This window comes from Thunnus maccoyii, chromosome 23 (genome assembly GCF_910596095.1).
Source record: "Thunnus maccoyii chromosome 23, fThuMac1.1, whole genome shotgun sequence".
Classification (NCBI taxonomy): domain Eukaryota; kingdom Metazoa; phylum Chordata; class Actinopteri; order Scombriformes; family Scombridae; genus Thunnus; species Thunnus maccoyii.
In genome coordinates, this window is record NC_056555.1 from 15,487,752 (window position 1) to 15,508,049 (window position 20,298).

The window sequence follows — 20,298 nt, forward strand, 5'->3', positions numbered from 1 at the left end:
GAAAATCTGTTGTGCCCACAACACACAAACATTTACATGTTGTTCCCCTAATGATTCCAATTTTGCATTTTTTTTGGTCTTTAAATCTTCTGTGTAAGCTTATGGAAAACCTCTCACAACACTGAACGGGGAGGATATGATAGACTGGTGCTGTATCTAACATCCCACTTACAGCAGCTGCCATCACATCTAACATCTGCTTTAAATGATAATGTGTAGTGTCACATGGCCCTCGATGCTTTTATTTAGAAGCCTTTCCATGTAATAATAACAAACGAATGGAAACACAGATCTATATATTCTCTGGCTTTGTTTCCTTTGATACAGAACCTAGTCACCCTGTCTTCTTCCCCATCCCACCCCTGCCCAGGTACTAAAGGCTCTGAGCTGCATGGGTGCATCGAGGACACATCTGCCCCAGAGCTCCACAGACACACACAGCAAATGAGCACTCGCTGTCATATTGCAACACATCTGCTTGATGTACAGCAGAGCCGACATAGTTTAATATCCTACATGGTGCGAATTCTCAGTACAGTGGAGCTAAATATACTGTTGGTTTCGCAGTCATTTTCTACATGTGTGCTGATTTAATGCAATTGTACTCCATCATTTTGTATACAAGTTGATATTGGTGCATGTGACGTCGTATTGTTTTAAAGATGCAACATGCAGCCTCTGTGTGTCATCTTATTTTATTATGGAGTTTTATATTCCACTCATTTCATCACATGCGGTGCTCACGATGACACCAGTATTCAATTTATCGTTTGAGGAGAGGAGATAAAGAATTCAATGTGATTCATCTGGCTACAGTCAACCTGATTTCCCCACATGCTTCTGTCAGCCCTCTGCTGCACATTAACATATCTGAGAAGATTAAGAGTTTACATATAAAATGAGACATCCTGCAACTTCTGACTGGAAAAAAAAACAACAAAGCATATGAAATGTTATTCATGTTATGAGTCATCTGAAGACCTTCAAAGACAGGTGAAGGTACAGTATCTGTTAATATTTTATGTTAGAATATTTTCCATTTAAAATAAATATATGGCATTTTGGAATTAAATTGGATGGATAAAGGTAAAGTTACTGCTTATCTGAAGCCCAAAAAGAATGATTCTGATCCTGGGATATACTTTTATGTGAAGATGTGATGTGTATATGTGTGTGTTCATACAGTATATACACATTCCCACAAGCCTTTGACTGGAGCCCCAGATACTTGACCCACAAACAATATTTACAACTCTCTCATTTGTTTTGTTTTTTCTACTTTAAAACCAGAATATGACTAAAAGACAAAAAAAAAAAAAAAAAAGAAAAAGAAAAGAAAAGCATCACTGACCCCAACTGTCCCCCATTTTCTCTCTAAACAGTCAAACCAGACGCATTTAGCCGAGTTAGTCCCCTTTAAAAACACATTTTCCTCCGCTGATGTCTTCTGATCACCTGTCAGAGGCGGAACATGCGCGGTGGGCAGGAAAGCGGAGGGGCTGCTGGAGAATCTGCGTCAAGACACACAATATTACATAGAAAAAAACGGAAGTGATACAGTTTTGGCTTCGATATAAAAGCAGAAAACTGGTCATATTAGAAGTAAAATAGAGGATTAGGTTGTCTGAGCAAAACTACAAATTGCTTCCAGATTTTTGGAGCCAAGTAGAATAATTTCCGACTTATCTAGACGAATTATTTGGCCAATTATTTTGTTGTTTAATTGTTATTTTAACTACAAGCTCCTCATTATTCTGTTTAGGTATGTTGCAATTGCATAAAATGCAAATACCCCCCACACTTATACCAGTTAATCAGGAATTTTATTTAGTAAGATCGTCCGGAAACCACCTTTTGTGACTACGAACAGTAGTAAAACGGAGAGACCCCCCTCACGGAAAACTGTGGTGACTGGTGTGCAGCTGCAGAGATGCGCGACACAGAAAAACAAGGAGTAACGAGGGAAATGGAAAGGCAGGACAGGGAAGGAAAGTAACCACTTAAAATAAATCATCTGAAATGTTCCGAGACACCGAGAAACACCGTCTTCGCTGCGCACTTTGGAGATAAAAACGCGGAGACAGCTCGGATCGTGCATTGATCCGAATACAGGGGACGGGAGGGGTCGATCATGGGGAACGAGGCGAGCCTGGAAGGAGGCGAAGGGCCGCTGTCTGGGCTACCGGAGGGGCTGGCACCTGACGGGAAGGGCGGCTTCGTCCGGGTCCCCGATGGGACTCCGGTCAACCCTAGTGAACTCAGCGAGGAGGAGAGGAGGCAGCTCGCCGCGGCGATGTCAAGGGCGCAAAGCAGGCAGCCCGGAGGCGCAGCAGCTGCACGAAGGCAGGGCTTTTTTATATATCAGCAATTTATGATGCATTTAAAATATCCACACTAACCAGACAATACGTGAGATGAGAACGAATGGACGTGTTGTGGTGGTGTGCAGCATCATTTGGGAAGCTGATATAAGGAGGCAGGGAGCCCGTTCACGCCCATATTAATCCCCCCCAACCGCACCAAGACATGAATCCATTCTTAGAGCTCACTTTAATGGATTATCATTAACATCTGATGATCTGTATGATTGAGAAATTCTGTTGTCTCTCGTCCAATACATGGTAGCTCTTATTTGTAACGAACACATCCAATTGATAAGCTGCGGCTTTGAACGTTGTGTATCTGCTGTTTTTTTTCACAGGGATGCACAAGCCTCGTTTTTACCACTCAGCAAATGATTAATTTCGAAGATGTAATATATGAAACGAGTCTAAATCGGTGAATTGTTTGTGTCAGCGTCCGCGGTTCGTCTGTCTCTCTGTGTGAGATCAGAGAGTAGGAGACACACCTCCAGTATTTGTGCGAAATTTTCGAAATGCCTGCTGGGTAAGAAAATCTGTCGTGCCCAGTGTATTTTTTCTTTCATCTGAACGACGCCTTAACACCCAGCAAAAACAAATCCCTTACTTTTGTCCGCTTTCCTAATTTTGCCGATTCGACTGTCTACTTCTGTATTAGCGCGAGATTGGGTTTCAATCGGAAATGTGCTGTGTTGTGGAGAGGGAGGCAGAAAGCTGCAAATGAAAACAATACGCCGCCACTTCCATTGTGCTTCAGATTTTCATTATAGTTCATATAATCGTGAAAGATTCCTCGATGTCAGACGGAATGGCATGATGTGCGGTGTCGTTAATTAGCTCCAATTGAAAGAATTGTTATTTATATCTGAGCTGAAGATGGGGGGAGGGGTGCATCAATATTAATATGACTATAAATAGAACAGCAGCGTTAATGTCATCGCTCACAGACTTCCCTCCTGCTGCTTTCTGCTTTTTCTTTATTTAAAAACGGAGGATTTTTCATTTTTCTGCTGTTGAGGCATCAGTCTTATGAGTTTGGTCGCTGTCCGTGGTACTGAAATCCACGCTGCAGTGGATTAGTCAACAGCTGGTATTGCAACGCCACTACTTGTGATGTTTGCTGCTGCTCACATTGTAAAGTCAGACATTACTCAGTGTTCCTTTTATGAATAATCCGATCGCCGTTTTCATTACTGTATTAAACTTTATTGCCTTGGAGGGTTATTTATATCAGATATAATAGGAGAGGCACCAGGGACTTGCAAACAGCAGCAGTCACCAGTACCTCTGTATATGTTGCATACACATATCATCAGTGAATAAGAAAACCAGTCAGTCCATTAGTCCATTGATGCATTTCTCTAAGGATCCTGTCGACTTTCACGTGTGTGCTTGGCAAAGTGTGTGTAGGTTGTCTATGTTGCCTCTCAGCCTAAGCTAACAAAGACGTCTCAGTTTACCCCTATGGAGCGCAGCGTTTCCCTCTCTGTCTCTATGATCTACACTCTGTGTCATTCAGCGGTATTCACTTTCCTGTCAGCTTTACCCCGGGGCTGCTACCTACACATCATCAGTGTTCACTGATGTGTTGAAAAGGCCTGAGATCATAGAGCCAGTGCCATCATCTTAACTTTTGTTATTAGCACAATGATGCCTCAAGGGAGTTGGACAATATCCTAAGCAATACTGTTTGAGATTTTTTTAAAAAGCCAAATGGATTGAAAATTTTAATGACATAGTTGGCAGACAAAGCAGATGATGACCATCCACATTTACAATAATTCTGTTTCACCATATGTATCCAGTCTACATGGTTGTTTTATGTAATCTCATTTATTGATAATCTTAAATACTAAGCAGTCATAGAGGGAGATACTGTATGTGTAGTTGGTTCATGTCAGTCTACTGTTAATTTATTTATAGGATTATTTTAGACAGTGTGAGGGAGTGTGTCTTATTTGAGTTTTCACAAAACCAGGTTGGAGTCAATAATTCAACAGAAAAAGCTATTCAGGCCATGGTCTTTGTGATTTTTATTTCAACTGATAACCACAAGACAAATTATAATGACATTAACAGATAAGGTAGTCATAAGAGCTAAAGTAAATTTCAGAACTATCCACATCATAAAGTCTAGTTCACAGTTAGGTCTGTTATTTTCATTTTGGCACTGGGTCAGATGAGAGTTAGTGTGGACTTGGCTTATAAGACTATTTCGCATTTTACCAAAGTAAACACTAATGAACAGTAGCAATAACAGCAGTGCTGGCGCGCCCTGGAAGCCCACTGCTGCATCTCTCTCTCCTTGTTTCCTGTGATATCTCAGCTGTCACTATCCAATAAAGGCATACAGTGCCCCCAAAAATATATATGTATAAAAATATATGTATAAAAATTATAACAGCAGTGCTTACAATCTCTGTTCTATTTTTTCTCTTTCTCAGACCTTCAGAATCTGATGCCCAGCAGCAATCCCAGCCGGTAGGGGCCTCCAGGGGCCCAACAGGTCTCAGTAAGAGCCGCACTGTTGACGCCTTCAACCAGGGTCCAGCTGGCAAGCCCTCACCGGGCCGCAGCCCCTCATCCCTCAGCCTTTTTGAATCCAGATTCCGGCAGGAGCCAAAAGACACTGCCAGCAAGTCATCCGGCATGTTTGGCTCCAGCTTCCTCAGCGGGGCCAACCCCCTTAGTGCTGTGTCATCTATGACTTCCTCTGTCTCCTCCTCCATATCCTCCATGGGCGATTCTGTCAACATGCCCAAGCTTGGACTCTTTGGGGATGAGGAGGAGGGAGACACATCTACAACACCTGGAGGAAAGCCATCAGGCAAGGGCCCTCAACAAGGGCCAGGTCCAAAGGGACCACAACAGGGAGGACCCCAGAGACAGGGTCAGGGCCACCCTGGACAGGGGCCAAGGCCAGGGCAAGGGCCCCCTGGGCAGGGACCCAGACAAGGTCAGGGACCACCAGGCCAGGGGCCCAAATCAGCTCAGGGTCCTCCTGGCCAAGGACCCCCTGGGCAGGCCCCCAGGCCAGGTCAGGGTGGACGACCAGGTCAAGGACCCCCTGGACAACAGGCACCCAGACCAGGTCAAGGACCCCCTGGACAGCAGGCACCCAGACCAGGTCAAGGACCACCGGGTCAAGGTGCCAAACAAGGTGGTCCTCCACAGCAAAAAGGTGCCCCCCCACAACAGGGGCCTGGGAAGCCTGGACCCAAGCAGCAAGGGCCACCAGGCCCTGGGGCCCATCCTGTGGACCCAGCTAAGAGTGGAGGGCCTCCAGGTCAGCAGGGGGCTGGAAAGCCTGGAGGTGGACTCTGTCCATTGTGTAAGACCACCCAGCTGAACACTGGGTCTAAGGACCCGCCTAATTACAATAACTGCACTGAGTGTCAGAGCCAGGTCTGCAGCCTCTGTGGGTTCAGCCCCCCAGACTCAGCGGTAAGAGCTAATTACTTTCTTTTATTTTCTTCTGTCTTATTTTCCTTTCAAAGTTTTAAAACTGTTTACCATGACTTCAATAAGGTTCTATAATTAATTATTTGGATGTCAGCATTTTGTATGTAGCTGTCGGTTTCCAATTGATGAATGTCTAATTGTTTTAGACTGTTGGGTATACTGGAATATTGTTGACACTAATAATATCCAAGACAGCCCATATTATTGATGGCAGAGGGAAGGATAGGTCATACATTATTACATTTTCTATGTGTTAAATATGAAATTATCCAATCAATTTGCTAAATACACATTACACTGCAAAAACATAACCCTAAAAAATTATTTACTCTAGTATTCAGACTTAAAAAATATCTTTTCTGACAAACTGATATGAAAAAATGGGGATTATTGTTATGCTGGCATATTGACATGTAGGCATATTTCATTTGTTAGATAAAACAGTATAGTTTTAGCATACAAATTAAACAAAATGAGTGTATAATTTTACAGTATAGTTGAATCCATTACTAGTCTGTTAACAGCATAATGCTATTCTCTGAGCCTGGCAAAGGGATTGCATCTCATAAGAGTGGCACACGATTTGAGGAGAAGAGGGACCATATGGACCCAGGGAATGTTGATCAAGGTGACTCATGTCATGGCCACAGGAAGATAGCGTGCTAGGCAGTGACGAAACTCAGTCACACATGGACGGTAAACGCTGGTGGGCCATTATTACTGCCCAGCAGTATGACTGATTCCTTCTGCTTGAGCTTGTTCTTGGAATTTGTTACTATTCAGATCAAGGTTGAGGTCAGTTTCTTGGCAGATTGATCAACTCAGGAAGGGGATTTTACTTGATTTTCACAACAAGGCCTATAAAATTTAGAATAAAGGCTTTACCATTTGAATGTTGTTGGTTGAATTGACCTTATCCCTGTTTAGATCATATGCAATAAGTACTATTGTGCACAGAAAATATGCACATTGTTCTGTTGTAGATAGTGATCAAACTGTCAACATTGGCTATTTCAAATGGTTTGCACAAGAAGATATCCTGTACACTAAACAAAGAGCACTGTGGTGTAGCCAGGTTGTTTTCTGTGGGGGTGGAGGGGACAGGTGTGGAGATAAACTATATGCTCAGAACCAAGACAATGGAAGGCAACTGTTTATCATGGTCTAAATGGATACAGATGATAAACAGAATTAAAAAATCAGTATTAGTATTTCTAACAGTCTGTGTAATATAATTACTTTTTCACAGAAAATGTTCCTCTGGTTGTGTCATTGCTAAATTAAAACAATCGTGTTGCAATGATAGGCTTTTATCCTAATTTAATCAAAACAAAACAAAAAAATACAGTACTGCCCAAATATGAACCTTTATAGATAAAAAATGATTAGTATTTATGTAACTGTTGCCAGATTTTAATTCTTTCATGCTATAAGAAGCAATTTGGCTGAGAAAACAGGATTCCACATCATTTGAAAGACTAATTAATGGACATGTCTCTGAATTTGTTCTTTTTTGTGTGCTAAACAAGAAGAAAAATGGTTTAGGGGTTTAATTGGCTATGCTTGCTTGTCTATATACTGTAATTACCCATGCCATTGATGTCTGTGCTCATTTATGTTTATTTGTTCTAGTCAAAATCTAACTTATCTTCTGCTTCATCCACAGGGTAAAGAGTGGCTGTGTCTGAACTGCCAGATGCAGCGAGCGATGGGAGGAATGGATCCCCCTGGCAAGCCCAAACAAGGCTCAGCCCCGCCCTCGCCTCAGAGACAGACACCTGGCAAGCCTGGCAAGCTGCTGATAAAGCAGCAAAGTACCACTGACCAAGGGTTAACGCCGCCAACAACACCGAGGCAGAAATCCCCTAGCTCTCCAGGACCACTTTCTCCAAGCTCCTCAGCAGCAGGATCACCCAAAATTGATCCCAAGACAGGCCGCCCCATTCAGCAGAAGTCTAGTCCCCAGCAGTCTCCAGCTAAAGCCAAACAGGAGTCCAGTTTCTTTGGGGGGTTAGGAGGTATCAGTCTTGGAGGCTTGACAGACGCAGCCAAACCTCCTGCAGCGTCTTCACAAGCTGGAGAGTCCGTTACAGGGAAACTGTTTGGCGGGTTTGGTGGATTGATGGAATCGTCAAAGCCTCAAGCGCAGGCTGCACCAAAGCAGCAGGATTCAGGAGTGACTGGGAAGTTGTTTGGAGGTTTAGGAGGGTTGACAGAATCAGCAAAACCTCCAGCTGCTGCGTCTCAAATGTTCAGCTTCGGATCGTCCCTCTTGAGCTCAGCCACCAATCTTGTCACTGGAGAGGATGAGAAGGCAGCGGAGGATTCTCCTCCTGGGTCACCGCCAGACTCTCCCGCCGACTCCGGACCAGGTTCCCCTCCAGATTCTGGCCCCGGCTCACCTCCCGATTCCCCCTTCTCTGCTCCTGGGTCGCCCCCTGATTCGGACTCTGCTCCTGACACCCCACCTGCTAAAACCAAGAGAGCCCCCAGGACCATATCCGTGGAGCGGGAGGAGAAGGTCCCGGCAGCTGAACCTGCTCCTGCTTCAGCCCCCGTAACCAAGGAAAGCTGCCCTCTCTGTAATGTGGACCTGAATGTGGGATCAGCAGACACACCCAACTACAGCCTCTGCACCGAGTGCAAGAAAACAGTGTGCAATCTGTGTGGATTTAATCCTACTCCCCATTTAGGAGAGGTAAGAAAACTTGCAGTACTAGAATTGCAGTGTTTTTAAGACCCGCAGCTTCATGTGTTTTCAACACACTGCACCTACCAGTAATTTATGCATTCTTTCGTATATAAATAGAACGCAAACATCCTCTACATGTTTCATTGAAATAGGTCACTGTAAAGATACCATCAGGAGCGGCAGAGTTTTCAGCTGTGCATTTTTCCTCACTTTCATCTAGCAGAGTGCTCCGAGAAGAGGAGAGCATGTTATTAGTTATACTAAGTACATTAGTTGAGCCCAAATAAACAATAATGTCGTCTGCACATGCTTGATGACTGAATGAATGGATGCGGTCAATTATGCTGCATTTTAAAATGCCAGTTTCATTATCAAGCTTTCTTTGGTGGAGAGGGCGGTCAGTAATGCGAAGATAAATTAGGTTGTTTAAATTGACATCCCATCATCAAAGAGCACTTTAAACAATTGACACTTGACACTGAAACTAAATACTGTGTGCATGTGTGGGTACAGTATGTGTGTGTGCTTGTTGTTCAGCTGTGTTTAGAATGCAGGACTTGCATCTTATGGTTAGTATTTTTTTTATTATGAAGTCGGATGCATGCTTGCACTGTAAAAAATATGTAAGGACAAATGTTTGGTTGTGTATGTGAGAGTGTGTTCATTCATCACATTCGCTTGCCTAATGATGACGTGGAAACCAAACACTTTTGGCCTGCTTATCTTCCGTTAGGTGTGGGAACCGGTTCGCTGGTGTTATCGTGGTGTGTTGTCTCATATGGAAGCACCATCACAAGACTGTGTGTTGAGTTCCACAGAACAGATGGTACTCTATGGTGTAGGACCAGTATATTAAAGGAATAGGGGCCAAAAAGTGCTTTCGGTTGAGTTGGTTTCTCAGCATGCAGGCAAAACATATTCACATATGCTACACCCACTCAATATTCCACACAAAGTAGCCTAGTTATTGTCTATGTACTGTGCTGCTTATAATTTACACACTCATTGAAAATTATCAGCCATGCGTGATAAATTAACTAAAGCCGTAGGCCACTTGGGGCGTTTGATGATATCCTCTTGACATAGTCATGTGATTCAGGGCACGCTCACATGTTTGTCAACCAGCAGCTCTATCCAGGCTTCACGTGTTAGCTACTTTGTTAGCTGGCGGTTTAAGTGTGTCTTTAGTAATCTGCTGATTATTTCCGGCTCTCTGAAGAGCCTTCTGTAACAGCAAGTAACTAAGCTGGGAATGAACCTCACAACTCCGCCACAAAGATGTACAGAAATTTCAGTTCTCATGGGAAATCAGCTGTTATTTTGTAAAAGGAAATGGCAAAAGGATATTGTTTTCTAAAAAAAAATATAGATTTTCCTTTTATTTACATTAGTTTTGCTCAAATATGAAGATGAAACCTATAAATGAAAATAATGTACACATTTTGTTCAGGTCAGCACAGTGAAATCTGTGAACCTATACTGTAAAATGTTTGCCAGTATAGCTCCTGGACATTGAAAACCTGGAATGACAGTCTCATCAGTGTTTTTAATCTCCCATCCCCTTATTGTAGTAATGTTATCACACAAATATAGAATTCACTCTTACAGTATATTTGAGTATTTACTTATTTCTAGGACTGGGTGATATGGGCAAAATCAAATATCATGATATTTTTTGACCAAATACCTCGATATTGATATTACAGCAATATTGTAGGGATGACTGTAGTTAAAGGCAAATAATAGAACAGCTCGAACAGTCTGGTGAGTTCAGAAAATTACATCACTTTACTGCAATGCAGCTGTTAAAACCAGGAAAAGACAGCACTTATGCCATATCATGATATTACACTATCCAAAATCTAAGACAATATCTAGTATCATATCACAATATTGATATAATATCGATATATTGCCCAACCCTACTTATTTCTATGGAATGAAGAATATTTCTTATTCTTGAATGAATCGTCTAAGGAAATGGGTATAACATATTCCTTCCCTATTGGTAGTATTCCAAAACAAGATGGCCACCATCTGTTTACAATAGTGAGAACACTATTAAGGACTCATGTCCTTTTAAGTTTCCAGGTTCTTGTTCTTTTCTACAGCTCTTAATTGTACACGCTTGCTAGGATAATGAGTTGCTGAACTGCACAATCACTTAATTGAGGCCAAGCATGGGGAAAAATGTAATTATGCTGGGAGAGATGGGCATCCTAGCCACTGATGCTGTAATTGGATATAGATTAGCCCTTTCAACAACATCTTGTCTTAAAACCAGATTAGTCAGCCTAGTTTTGTTTTTAAGAATGATTTAGCAAGAATTAAAAAAAAAAAAAGTTTAATTGGAGCAAGATTCATCCAGGACTGAATAAGATTAATACTTCACAGAAAATAATTGCATTTAATTGAACCTGAAGTTAAATCTCACAACAGAAGTACCTTGTGGAATACGGCTGTAGAAGACACACACTCATACACGACACCTTGGTTGAGTCATCTACGCCCTACGTACTGTGCCTCACTTCTGTGTCATTCGCTGTCATAATGTCGGCTGTCAGCAAGGGTTCTTTGCTGACGCATGTGAGTGGGTCAGAGAGTGTGTGTGTGTGTGTGTGTCTGTCTGTGTGTGTGTGTGTGTGTTATTTGTAAGATTGTTGAGTTAGCTGGGTGTGATGCAGACTGAGAAGGTCATCATTAACAATGTAAAGAATGAGAGGTGTATGGATACTGTAAGAGTCAACACGTGTGCGTGTGTAGGCCTAATCTCTCTTTCCTGAAAGGATTTAAAGGGCAACAGGACGCTTCTCATTTCTATTGAGGTTTGATCCTAGACTCAGGTGTCTATGCTTAATCCCCATCAATATGAGTTGTGAAAATAGGCTCCCCAGAAGGAAAAGCACTTACCCTAATGGTTTTGCTCTTTCTTTTTTATGTCGCAGCTCTACATCTCTTTCTATCTTTTTCTCTCTGTTTCTTTTTTGTCACCTTTTCCCAACACCTTGAATAAGTTCCCTCTGTTCTGCATCTTCTTCCTCTGTATCCTTTAATCTTTTCCTATCTTTATAAGTCCTAGAGGAGACTCACTTAATGCCTGTGGTTTCTTGTACTTATCCTCCTTTTAAACAGTGGTTTCTCTTTGTGAGACTCTCCCTTAGTGGTGCTATCCTCTGCTTTTCTTACTGTCACTTCCTTTGATGTAGGGAAAGTCTGTAAATGTGTGTCTGCGTCTAGTGCTGCTCAGCGATGTTACTGTAGCTCAGGCTCCATGTCATGTTGCCCTTATCAGTAATGAGCGTGCTCGTCGGAGAAGTCTTATGTAAAATGGGAGAGGCATCACTTTGCTAACAAGCGCGAATCAAAGAATCCAAGCTAAGAGAGGAGGCTTTGAGCTATATCCTGTATCACCTACACCAAGAGCACTAACTAGATCTCAACTTTCTCATCAAGCTCCAAGGAATATTGAGTCACAGCCGCTGAGTTCTTCCCATTTTGAAGCTTAATAAAAATCTGTGGTTTATATTAAGCCTGGAGCTTAAGATCTTATCATAGATACAGTGATGTAGCTGAATGCACTTGAGTCCAGTTTACACATATTTTAAGTCTGACTTTTTATTTACCACTACATTACTGCGCGTATACAGAAGATAATGCTTTGCTATTTAGTAATATACCAAATGGTCTCCCAGGCCTCAATTTTTAATCATTATAACATTCCTCACTTATTAGCTAACTATATAGTCATCAAATTATGGTTTCTGTTCACAGGACAATTGTGAGAATTTACAAAACTGACTATGGGACATTTGAGATTCTGGGTGCAGTCACAACACTCAGCACATGTGAAGCTTAAGAAGGACAATGTCATATTTTCACATTCCTTTCACGCATGATAAATGAACAAAACATACAGATAACATTTGCATAATGTGTAAATAAGGCAGGTTTTGATTTGATGAATGCATGATGCTCACATATGATGGATCTAGTAGAGTAGTGTTTCCACTGACTCTGGGTGAGACAGCAGACAAATTTATTTCTGAAAATGTAATTGTGTTAATCACATTATGGCGAGAAGAATTTGTTCATGCATTTCTGGGGACTTTTATTCCTATCTGGGAACAAAAATCTAGTCCGCACAAAGACAACAATTTATTTTAAGGCTTGTTTCTTATGCTTAGGTTAAGGATTGGTTTTAGGCATATAACGATCCAATGAATAAGTCAATTCAATGTCCTCACAATTGTGGCTATTTATGTGTGTTTGTTTTGATAGGCTGACATCCTGCAGATCCTTATGTCCCTGATGCCTGATATGCTAACACACACTCGTTCACACACTCACACACTCACTCAGTGCGTGGTGTTTCCGGTGTCTTCCTCACTCATTGTTATTCCGTGGTTGTGCCCACGCTTCCTCCCACAGTCTGAACCCTCTTGAGTCTGCACTGGCAGATAAAGGTTTGCTCCATGGTCATATATACACACATGTAAATCTACAGTACACTAACAGCCTTTGGTGTTATCTGACTGTCATACGCAGCAAAGGGCTGGCCTGATTTAGTTAGTTTTCTTCTTTACAACCATCCATCTGTTACATGAATCCCTTGTTTATTGTGGTTAAACCCCCGATTGTGTGGAACTCAGGTTAGTCTGCATCTAGCCTATACAGTCCAGTTGCCTCACAGCTCTCCCATCACTTGCCCAGGAGGCTGAAGTGTACAGAAATAGTCACAGCCACAAAAGAGCCACAAAGGGGAGAACACAAGCAACTGCAGGGCAGCTCTCGCTCTCACAGACACTCTCTTTAGTCTCTTTGTAGCCCTTTTGTGTTCCCTCTTTCATATTTCCTCCTTTTAAAAGGGTCTTTCTGCTGTACCAAGCTCCCCACAGAGTCCCGCACATGGCTACATTTGAAGGCTTGAGATCGGTTGTATTTTTAGACATTAAAGTGTGTTTGTGTGCGTGTACATGCCTCAGAAAAGAATATGTCTGTTGGAAAGGTATTTTAGTTAATTTGGCAGTATAAATGTTGGTACACAATATAAATATGAATATACTGCACATGCTATTGTACTTTCAGACTAAAAAACTGCTGTATTAAGCAGATCTAGGATTTCTTGTTCAACCAATGACAAGTGATACCTTTTATTTAAAAATTGTGATTGAAATTAATTATCCTTAGGCACTGCAAGCAACCTCCTTCTCCTTTTTTTCCCCAGCTCTACTCCAGAATGATTTCCAATTACCCCCCTTCTAATTTACTGGTGCTTGTATGCTTAGCAAGGGCCACATTTTTGTCACAGAGCCTTTGGTGCCAAGAAAGCGGAGGAAAAAGCCAAGACATCATGTGTGCCAGCACTGAGCCCTGGTGAGACAGAGAGGCAGGGACAAGCAGGCAGACACAGACAGACACTTGAAAACACACACGTTCTGGCACCGACCTCATCAAGTTAGCACAGGTGTTATACTGTATTTACATGCTGGCTGTTGCTGCTCTCTCCCCCCCTCAATACACACTTTACCGCAGTGGTAGGACATTCTTTGAGAGTTGAAACAGCAAGTTGGTTTTGTGTCTGACTCTGACTCCCTCACCAAAAATTGATATTCAGTAGTTGAGGCTAAACATAGAGCTTGGATTAGGAAATGGCTTCGCCTCCAAAAATCCTTTTGGTGCATTAAATAACCTGAGAGGCAAGTGGATTAGCTTTTTTTAACATTTAAAGTAGTGCCTTTCATCCTTATTGGAGAATATAGAAATGGTGCAGCTGGAAGGCATTTGTTGGATTGACAAATTGTAAGAAACAGCCAAGAAACAGTCACAAACTGCCCTATTTTATGCATTTACAGATGTGAAATTAGCAAATATCTGAAAAAAAATAACAGTGTCTATCTTTATAAAGACAGAAAAAGATGTATGAGAGCTGTGAAATGAATAGCAAACACACAGACAGATAACTTGAACGTGGAGGACAGGTCTAAAACAGAGAAGAGAAGAGATGAGAGAGATGTGACAGGGAGACGAGTTCAACAGGGGAGTTGAGAGGAAGGGGGAGGGTGTCACAAAGGATATGGCTGCCAGCCCGTGCTGCCCTAAGCAGCGCAGACCATGACAACCTGACTATTGTGATTTGTTTTAGCATGCATGACTCAAGCCTGTGAGTCACATTAACAGCACCTATAGGCATAATTTACTGTCAAGCAGAAACATCTGATGAAGCAAGAATTGTAACATCATAAAAGATTTGAGAGTATAGGTGGCAGCAAAGACTTGAAATCACATAAACTAAACTTAGCAGTCATCTTGCTGTGTTAAATTGTGTCTGTTATTAGTTAGGCTTCTGTTAAGGTAGAAAAAATTTTTGTTGCTACATATGTTGTGTGATATCTTAACTGAAATGTATTTGTATATAGTCAGAAAGTGAGAATCACATACTGTATGTGGTAGAATGTTTATTGCACATTTTTTTAGAGATTTTACACAAGATCATATTTAATCATTATGATTTATTAAACCATATGCTGTATTTTTTCCACAAGATATACCGTAGGTTCTCCTACACGCTTGGAAGGGGAGAGGGAGGGGAGGTGTATTCGGTTGGTTGCAATCTGCAATCTCACTGCTAGATGCCACTAAATCGTACATTCTGGTCCTTTAAACAACAGCAGGTTTCTAAATGTTTTTGTCAACGGAAGCCCACATCTCATTACACCTAACCTTTAAACTGATTGGAATAGTGTGTGGGACTCTTCCTCCCCCCTCTTTGCCTCTTGTTGTCTTCTGTCTCTTCTCTCCTTTTCTCTGGTACATTTCCCCTGTCCACCTGTACTGATAAGCTTAGTAGTGGTAAACACATTTATCAGCAGATGACAAGGCTACACACACCTGCAGGTGGCGTAAATTGACGTGTATGAAGTAACTGTACTCTGACGAAGAGATATTAGATAGATATTCCAGTTAAAGTATATCATCTGGCATATTATCACCTTGTCAATATGGCTATAGAGATAGCAAACAGTTGCCTATTTACACGTCCAGCAAACATGCAGCAAAATGATCACATCATTAGAGTCGTATTTCTGGCATCTGATGAATTTAACTCCTGTATTATCTCTGCTCTCCTGTTAGCCACCAGCTCCAGAGAAGAATATGTCTTTTGCTGCTAAATGTTTGACTTTCTTCACCAGGTAGATGCTAACTTTGTGCGTTTGCTGTTTGGTGTTGGGCATGCAGTGTACAGTGGCTTTATTTTTGAACATTTAGCTGAAAACCGCTGCCTGCTGCTGGAAATTTGGTTTATGTAAGCAGTAAAACTGAACCATACAGGTAATCTACAGACTGTAAAACCAAAACGATAAGCTGCAGAATTGGCTAGTACTGTGGGGTTTTGTCACAGGACTACTTTCATTTGATAGATTAAAATCTAACATTCTCCCTCCTTTTAGCTGTATTTTAGTCTCTAGCGACTACTAAGGGAAATACTATCTGGCTCTTTAGCTGTTAAATTTCCACTATGTTCACCAGCTAGTTGCTAACTTTAACTGTCTGCCATTTGGTTTTCTAGCCTGCAACTGGAAACAAGGTTGATAAGAGCAATGAGAATGAATTAAAACTGTAAATTTGTGGGCCATAAAACCAAAACTATGAGCTTGGGCTATCATTTTTACTGCTTCCAGTCATTTGACCCATTGTTAACATAAAAATGTTAATTAGCGTAGCCTTAATCTTAAAAATATCGATGAGTTGTGCTTTTTTAATAGTAGAAAACAAAATATATTTAGTGGAACAGTCATGATAACATGGATTGGAGGTTTGATTAGGCCACTTAGACATGTGCATACATTTATTTTGTATGGCTCTTCTGATAAAAATGTCCATCGTGTGACATATGAAATGTAGGATGACTAAGGGATTGGAAACCTGAAGCAACTAAAAAAACAGCCATCGACAAAAGAAAGAAAACTCACAAAATCCTTGAGTGCAAAACTCAATAACCTGCTCTATTTCAGATGAGAGACTGACACATACAGACAGATTTCGAAGTGGGTAGTGGATAAACAAACACAGATGCAGACAGAGAGTGCCCTGAAACAAATGCCTCCCTCTCCTTAATCCCAGGGCTTAGAGTATATATAGGCACTCTCTCACACCTCTTCCTTTGTGTCAGATCCACTTTAAAAACATAGATTTATACACATGAATGCAGTCTTTTCCCTCCCTATTCTGACACTTTTTCACTCACCTGGCAGGAGAATATCAATCCACAAGGGAGCAGCATAACCTGACACTCTTATCAAGAGATAACAGAATCATTCAGGCTCTTGTTTGTCATCTGTCCTCTTTAAGGCACATAAAAAAGATTTGTATATAGAATTGCATAATTAACTTTTGTTCAACTTTCATTTATCCGGGGAGCGTTTGCTCAGAAGGCTTGCTCTGGTTTCCAGCAACACTCTGCTTTACTCTCCTTCGTTTACACACATTCCCATCCGATACAACCTCAGTCCTCTAGTGCTGGTTACTAAGCATCTGAGGGTTCAAAGTACTTTTCTCAGAGCCTTTTTTCATAGAATTTGTTACTTATTTTGGGATTAAAGCCAACAATATTTTGGTCTCAAGCCCAGTTCTCCAACCTTAAGGCTATCACCACTCACATAACATTAAGTTCCATGATTCAAATGGGAATTACATCAACACATGAGCATGGATTCCTTGAAAAGGGTGGATACAGCACATTGAACATGAGATGGAAACATCTATAACATTGGGACACTTATTAGGACAAAGATCTTTTTTGGCTTGCAAAGGAGCTGATGCTGTGATGTTCTGCTTGCAGTCTAGCGCATTATAATTAAGTTGGCCACTCAGCAACACTCATCAACGAGAAAAGGGCAGTGACTTCCAGATTTTAATTCCAGCAAGAGCTTTAGTACTGAAAGGTGAGCGCTGCAGAAAGGACACAAGTCTTTCAGCATCATTATTTTTCATATAATAAAGATTATGCTGTATTTTGCTGGATTTATGTGGTGCTTGATGCAAATGAACTTCAGTGTTGCAAAGCCATGAATCTCATGATCGGGAAACTGTCAGTGTGAAGAACTGTTTTTCATTACAGACATATACTAATTTCGAAGATTATATTCTAATGTGATGTGATGTGTTGATGGCTGTAGATTTTATCAGGATAAAAATGTCCATATCATCTGGAAACAGTATATAACAACAATTCCTTTGTTGACATTCAACAAAAGTATTTCCCATGAGGCACAGTAGAACTTACAAAGATCTGTAGTTATGTCATACTAACAAAATAACCCACGTTTAATTCTTGATAAAACAATAAGGTTCAATATTTACTCACCAGTACAATAGTAGATACCTGTCCTCATGTTTAAAGGAATCGTTCGACATCGGAAATATGCTTATTTACTTTCTTGCAAAGCATTAGATAAGAAGACTGATACCACTTTCATATTTGTATGTTAAATATAAGGCTACAGGTAGCTGCTGGTTAGCTTAGCTTATCATTAAAAGTGGAAATAGCGAAGAAAAGCTAGCTTGGCTCTTTGTTACCTGGTCCACAGGTAGCAAAATCCGCCTAACAGCATCTCTAATTAATTAACACTGTATATTGTTTGTTTTTTTTAATCCATACAAAAATAAAATATAAAAATGTCAAATTGTGGTTTTATGGCTGGGCACAGTGACTTCCTGGAGTCTTGTCATCCTTGTGAGGTTGCCAGGCAACTCACAAGACTTTAGATGCTGGGAGGCAGACTTTGTTACCAATGGATAAAGCCTGGCTGTACCCTGTGTTTTTTGCTAAGCCAAGACAACCAGCAGCTGGTTGTCTTGCCTTATATTTAACAGACAAATATTAGAGTGGTATATAACTCTTGACAAGGAAGTGTGTATTTCCTGTGTTGAACTATTCTTTTTGGCTTTTCAGATAGAATGGTGACAGAAACCAGGGGAGTGTGGTCCATTAAGGGTGCTGGGGTGCTGCCCCTTTAATGAAAAACTTTTGTTATTGTTGTGTTGTTCATGTTTGTGTGTACAAATATCAGTTGTTACTCTCACATAAATCATACATAATTACAGAAATGTGCAATGACTATGCCTACAATCTTTGTCTGTGTACCGAAGGGCGTCATTTTCTCTGCTGTACGGTGGTATGTGTGTAATATATTTGGCTTTTCCCAGTGGAACCTGATTGGTTGATACCACATGCCGAAAGTAATTGGATCTGGGGCAGAAAATTTTATGTCCAAGAAATGATGCCAGAAGATTTTCCGCCCAGTTGCTGCTTCCCTATTAGATAACATCTACCCCCTGAAGGCAGGCAAAATGCACACGGATCATTGTGGTACTTTGGTGATAATTGTAAAATGAAAACAGTTGCTAAGTGGCCACTAAAAGATACTTTTTTAAAACTTTTAGAAACCACTAGCCTAGCTGCTAGCCACCAGCAGCTAGCTCCCTGCTACATTTTACGGAGCATGCTCACAGCCAAAACAGAGCTACCTAGGGCCGTAGCCCCACCTAGTGGAAAAGTCACCCCACGCCACTGACAGAAACCCTCATTGAGAAATAATACTGAGCAATAAAAGCAAGTAGAAAAGAAGCTTACCAGGAAGTGAGGCAGGACTTTGTGTCACTATACGTGTAAATGATGTCAACCAAATTCTCAGTCTGTAATGTAACAATTTAAGGGCACTCTTGGCAGTCATCATGAACTGCAGCTTGTCCTGACTTCCAAGCAATTGATTTGCAGATTTACAGGGTGATAATGTTAAGCTTGTTGGCAGTAGCTGGTGTTGAGTCAACTCCAATGACCATTAAGCTTCTTCCCTTCTGCTGCTTCACCCTTTCCCTCTCTGCTTCACCCTTTATCCTCCTGACCATTGCTTCTCTTTTGTTACTATCCATCTCTCCTCCCTCGCATCATCCTCCTGTCTTTATCTCGTCTCTCTCACACACCTCTACACACCACTACCACTCTTTTTTTCCCGGTGTGTCCTCCCATTTCCTTTACCTCTCTCCCTCTCCATCCTCTCATCTGTCTTTATCCATCTGTCCCATCCACCTTTAGATCCTCTGCTTCTGTCTCTGTGCCAGGCTGTCTAAATTTAGATGGGTAAACCCTCATTGGATCCCTTGTCTTAATCAAAGAGCTGCACCGACCTTCACAATACTCCAACTCCCAGTTGGAAACAATAACTGAACATAGATATGGCCCATCTCGATATCTGGTTGCCATCTGTGGTTTTCAGTTTGTCTTTTTCCTGTGTCCTTTGAGGAAGTTTGAAGTAGATGGAAAATTTGAAACACTCACTGAGTCTGTCCTTATTCATTTATGTATGAGCTTTTATTTATTTGAGAGCATGTCATGTGGGAAGAGAGAGCAAGTTGTCATTTCCTTCCAAGGTATTTCATGTCTTTTATCGGAGTATGTATGTCATCACCACCGTCACAAGCTCATCTCCGTGGGTGTTGTGTTTCAATTCTTTGGTATCCATGAACACGTGATGCTAGAAAACGTCCTTGTAAGGTGGTGATGTGAGCGAGTGAATCCCTTGCTTTTATGAATCATCCATGCTGCTGTTTGCAAAAGCCTTTAAAGCAGACAGACAATAGCACACATAGGCATGTCACATTTATTTGAAAGCTGCAGTATGGAAAAATCATCATATAAAAATACAGCTGTTCATTAGTGTTAGTTACAAGGCAATGCTGCAAGAGAAATATAACATCCCCATTAATTCAGACCATGTGGATTCA

The 20,298-nt window shown here is 41.3% G+C and overlaps 1 protein-coding gene across 2 annotated transcripts in view; it reads left to right on the top strand.

Moving 5' to 3' along the window:
- The first annotated feature begins 1,917 nt into the window (after window positions 1-1,917).
- pcloa (piccolo presynaptic cytomatrix protein a) overlaps window positions 1,918-20,298 on the top strand; it is a 58,818-nt gene continuing 40,437 nt past the window's right edge. For both annotated transcript variants that reach the window (XR_006094060.1, XM_042404015.1), the window contains exons 1-3: window positions 1,918-2,343; window positions 4,805-5,804; window positions 7,489-8,520. Coding sequence is in view for 1 of the 2 variants with exons in the window: in XM_042404015.1 (XP_042259949.1) it covers window positions 2,132-2,343; window positions 4,805-5,804; window positions 7,489-8,520 (2,244 nt within the window). In the remaining variant the exon portion in view is untranslated. The remainder of the gene's footprint in view (window positions 2,344-4,804; window positions 5,805-7,488; window positions 8,521-20,298) is intronic.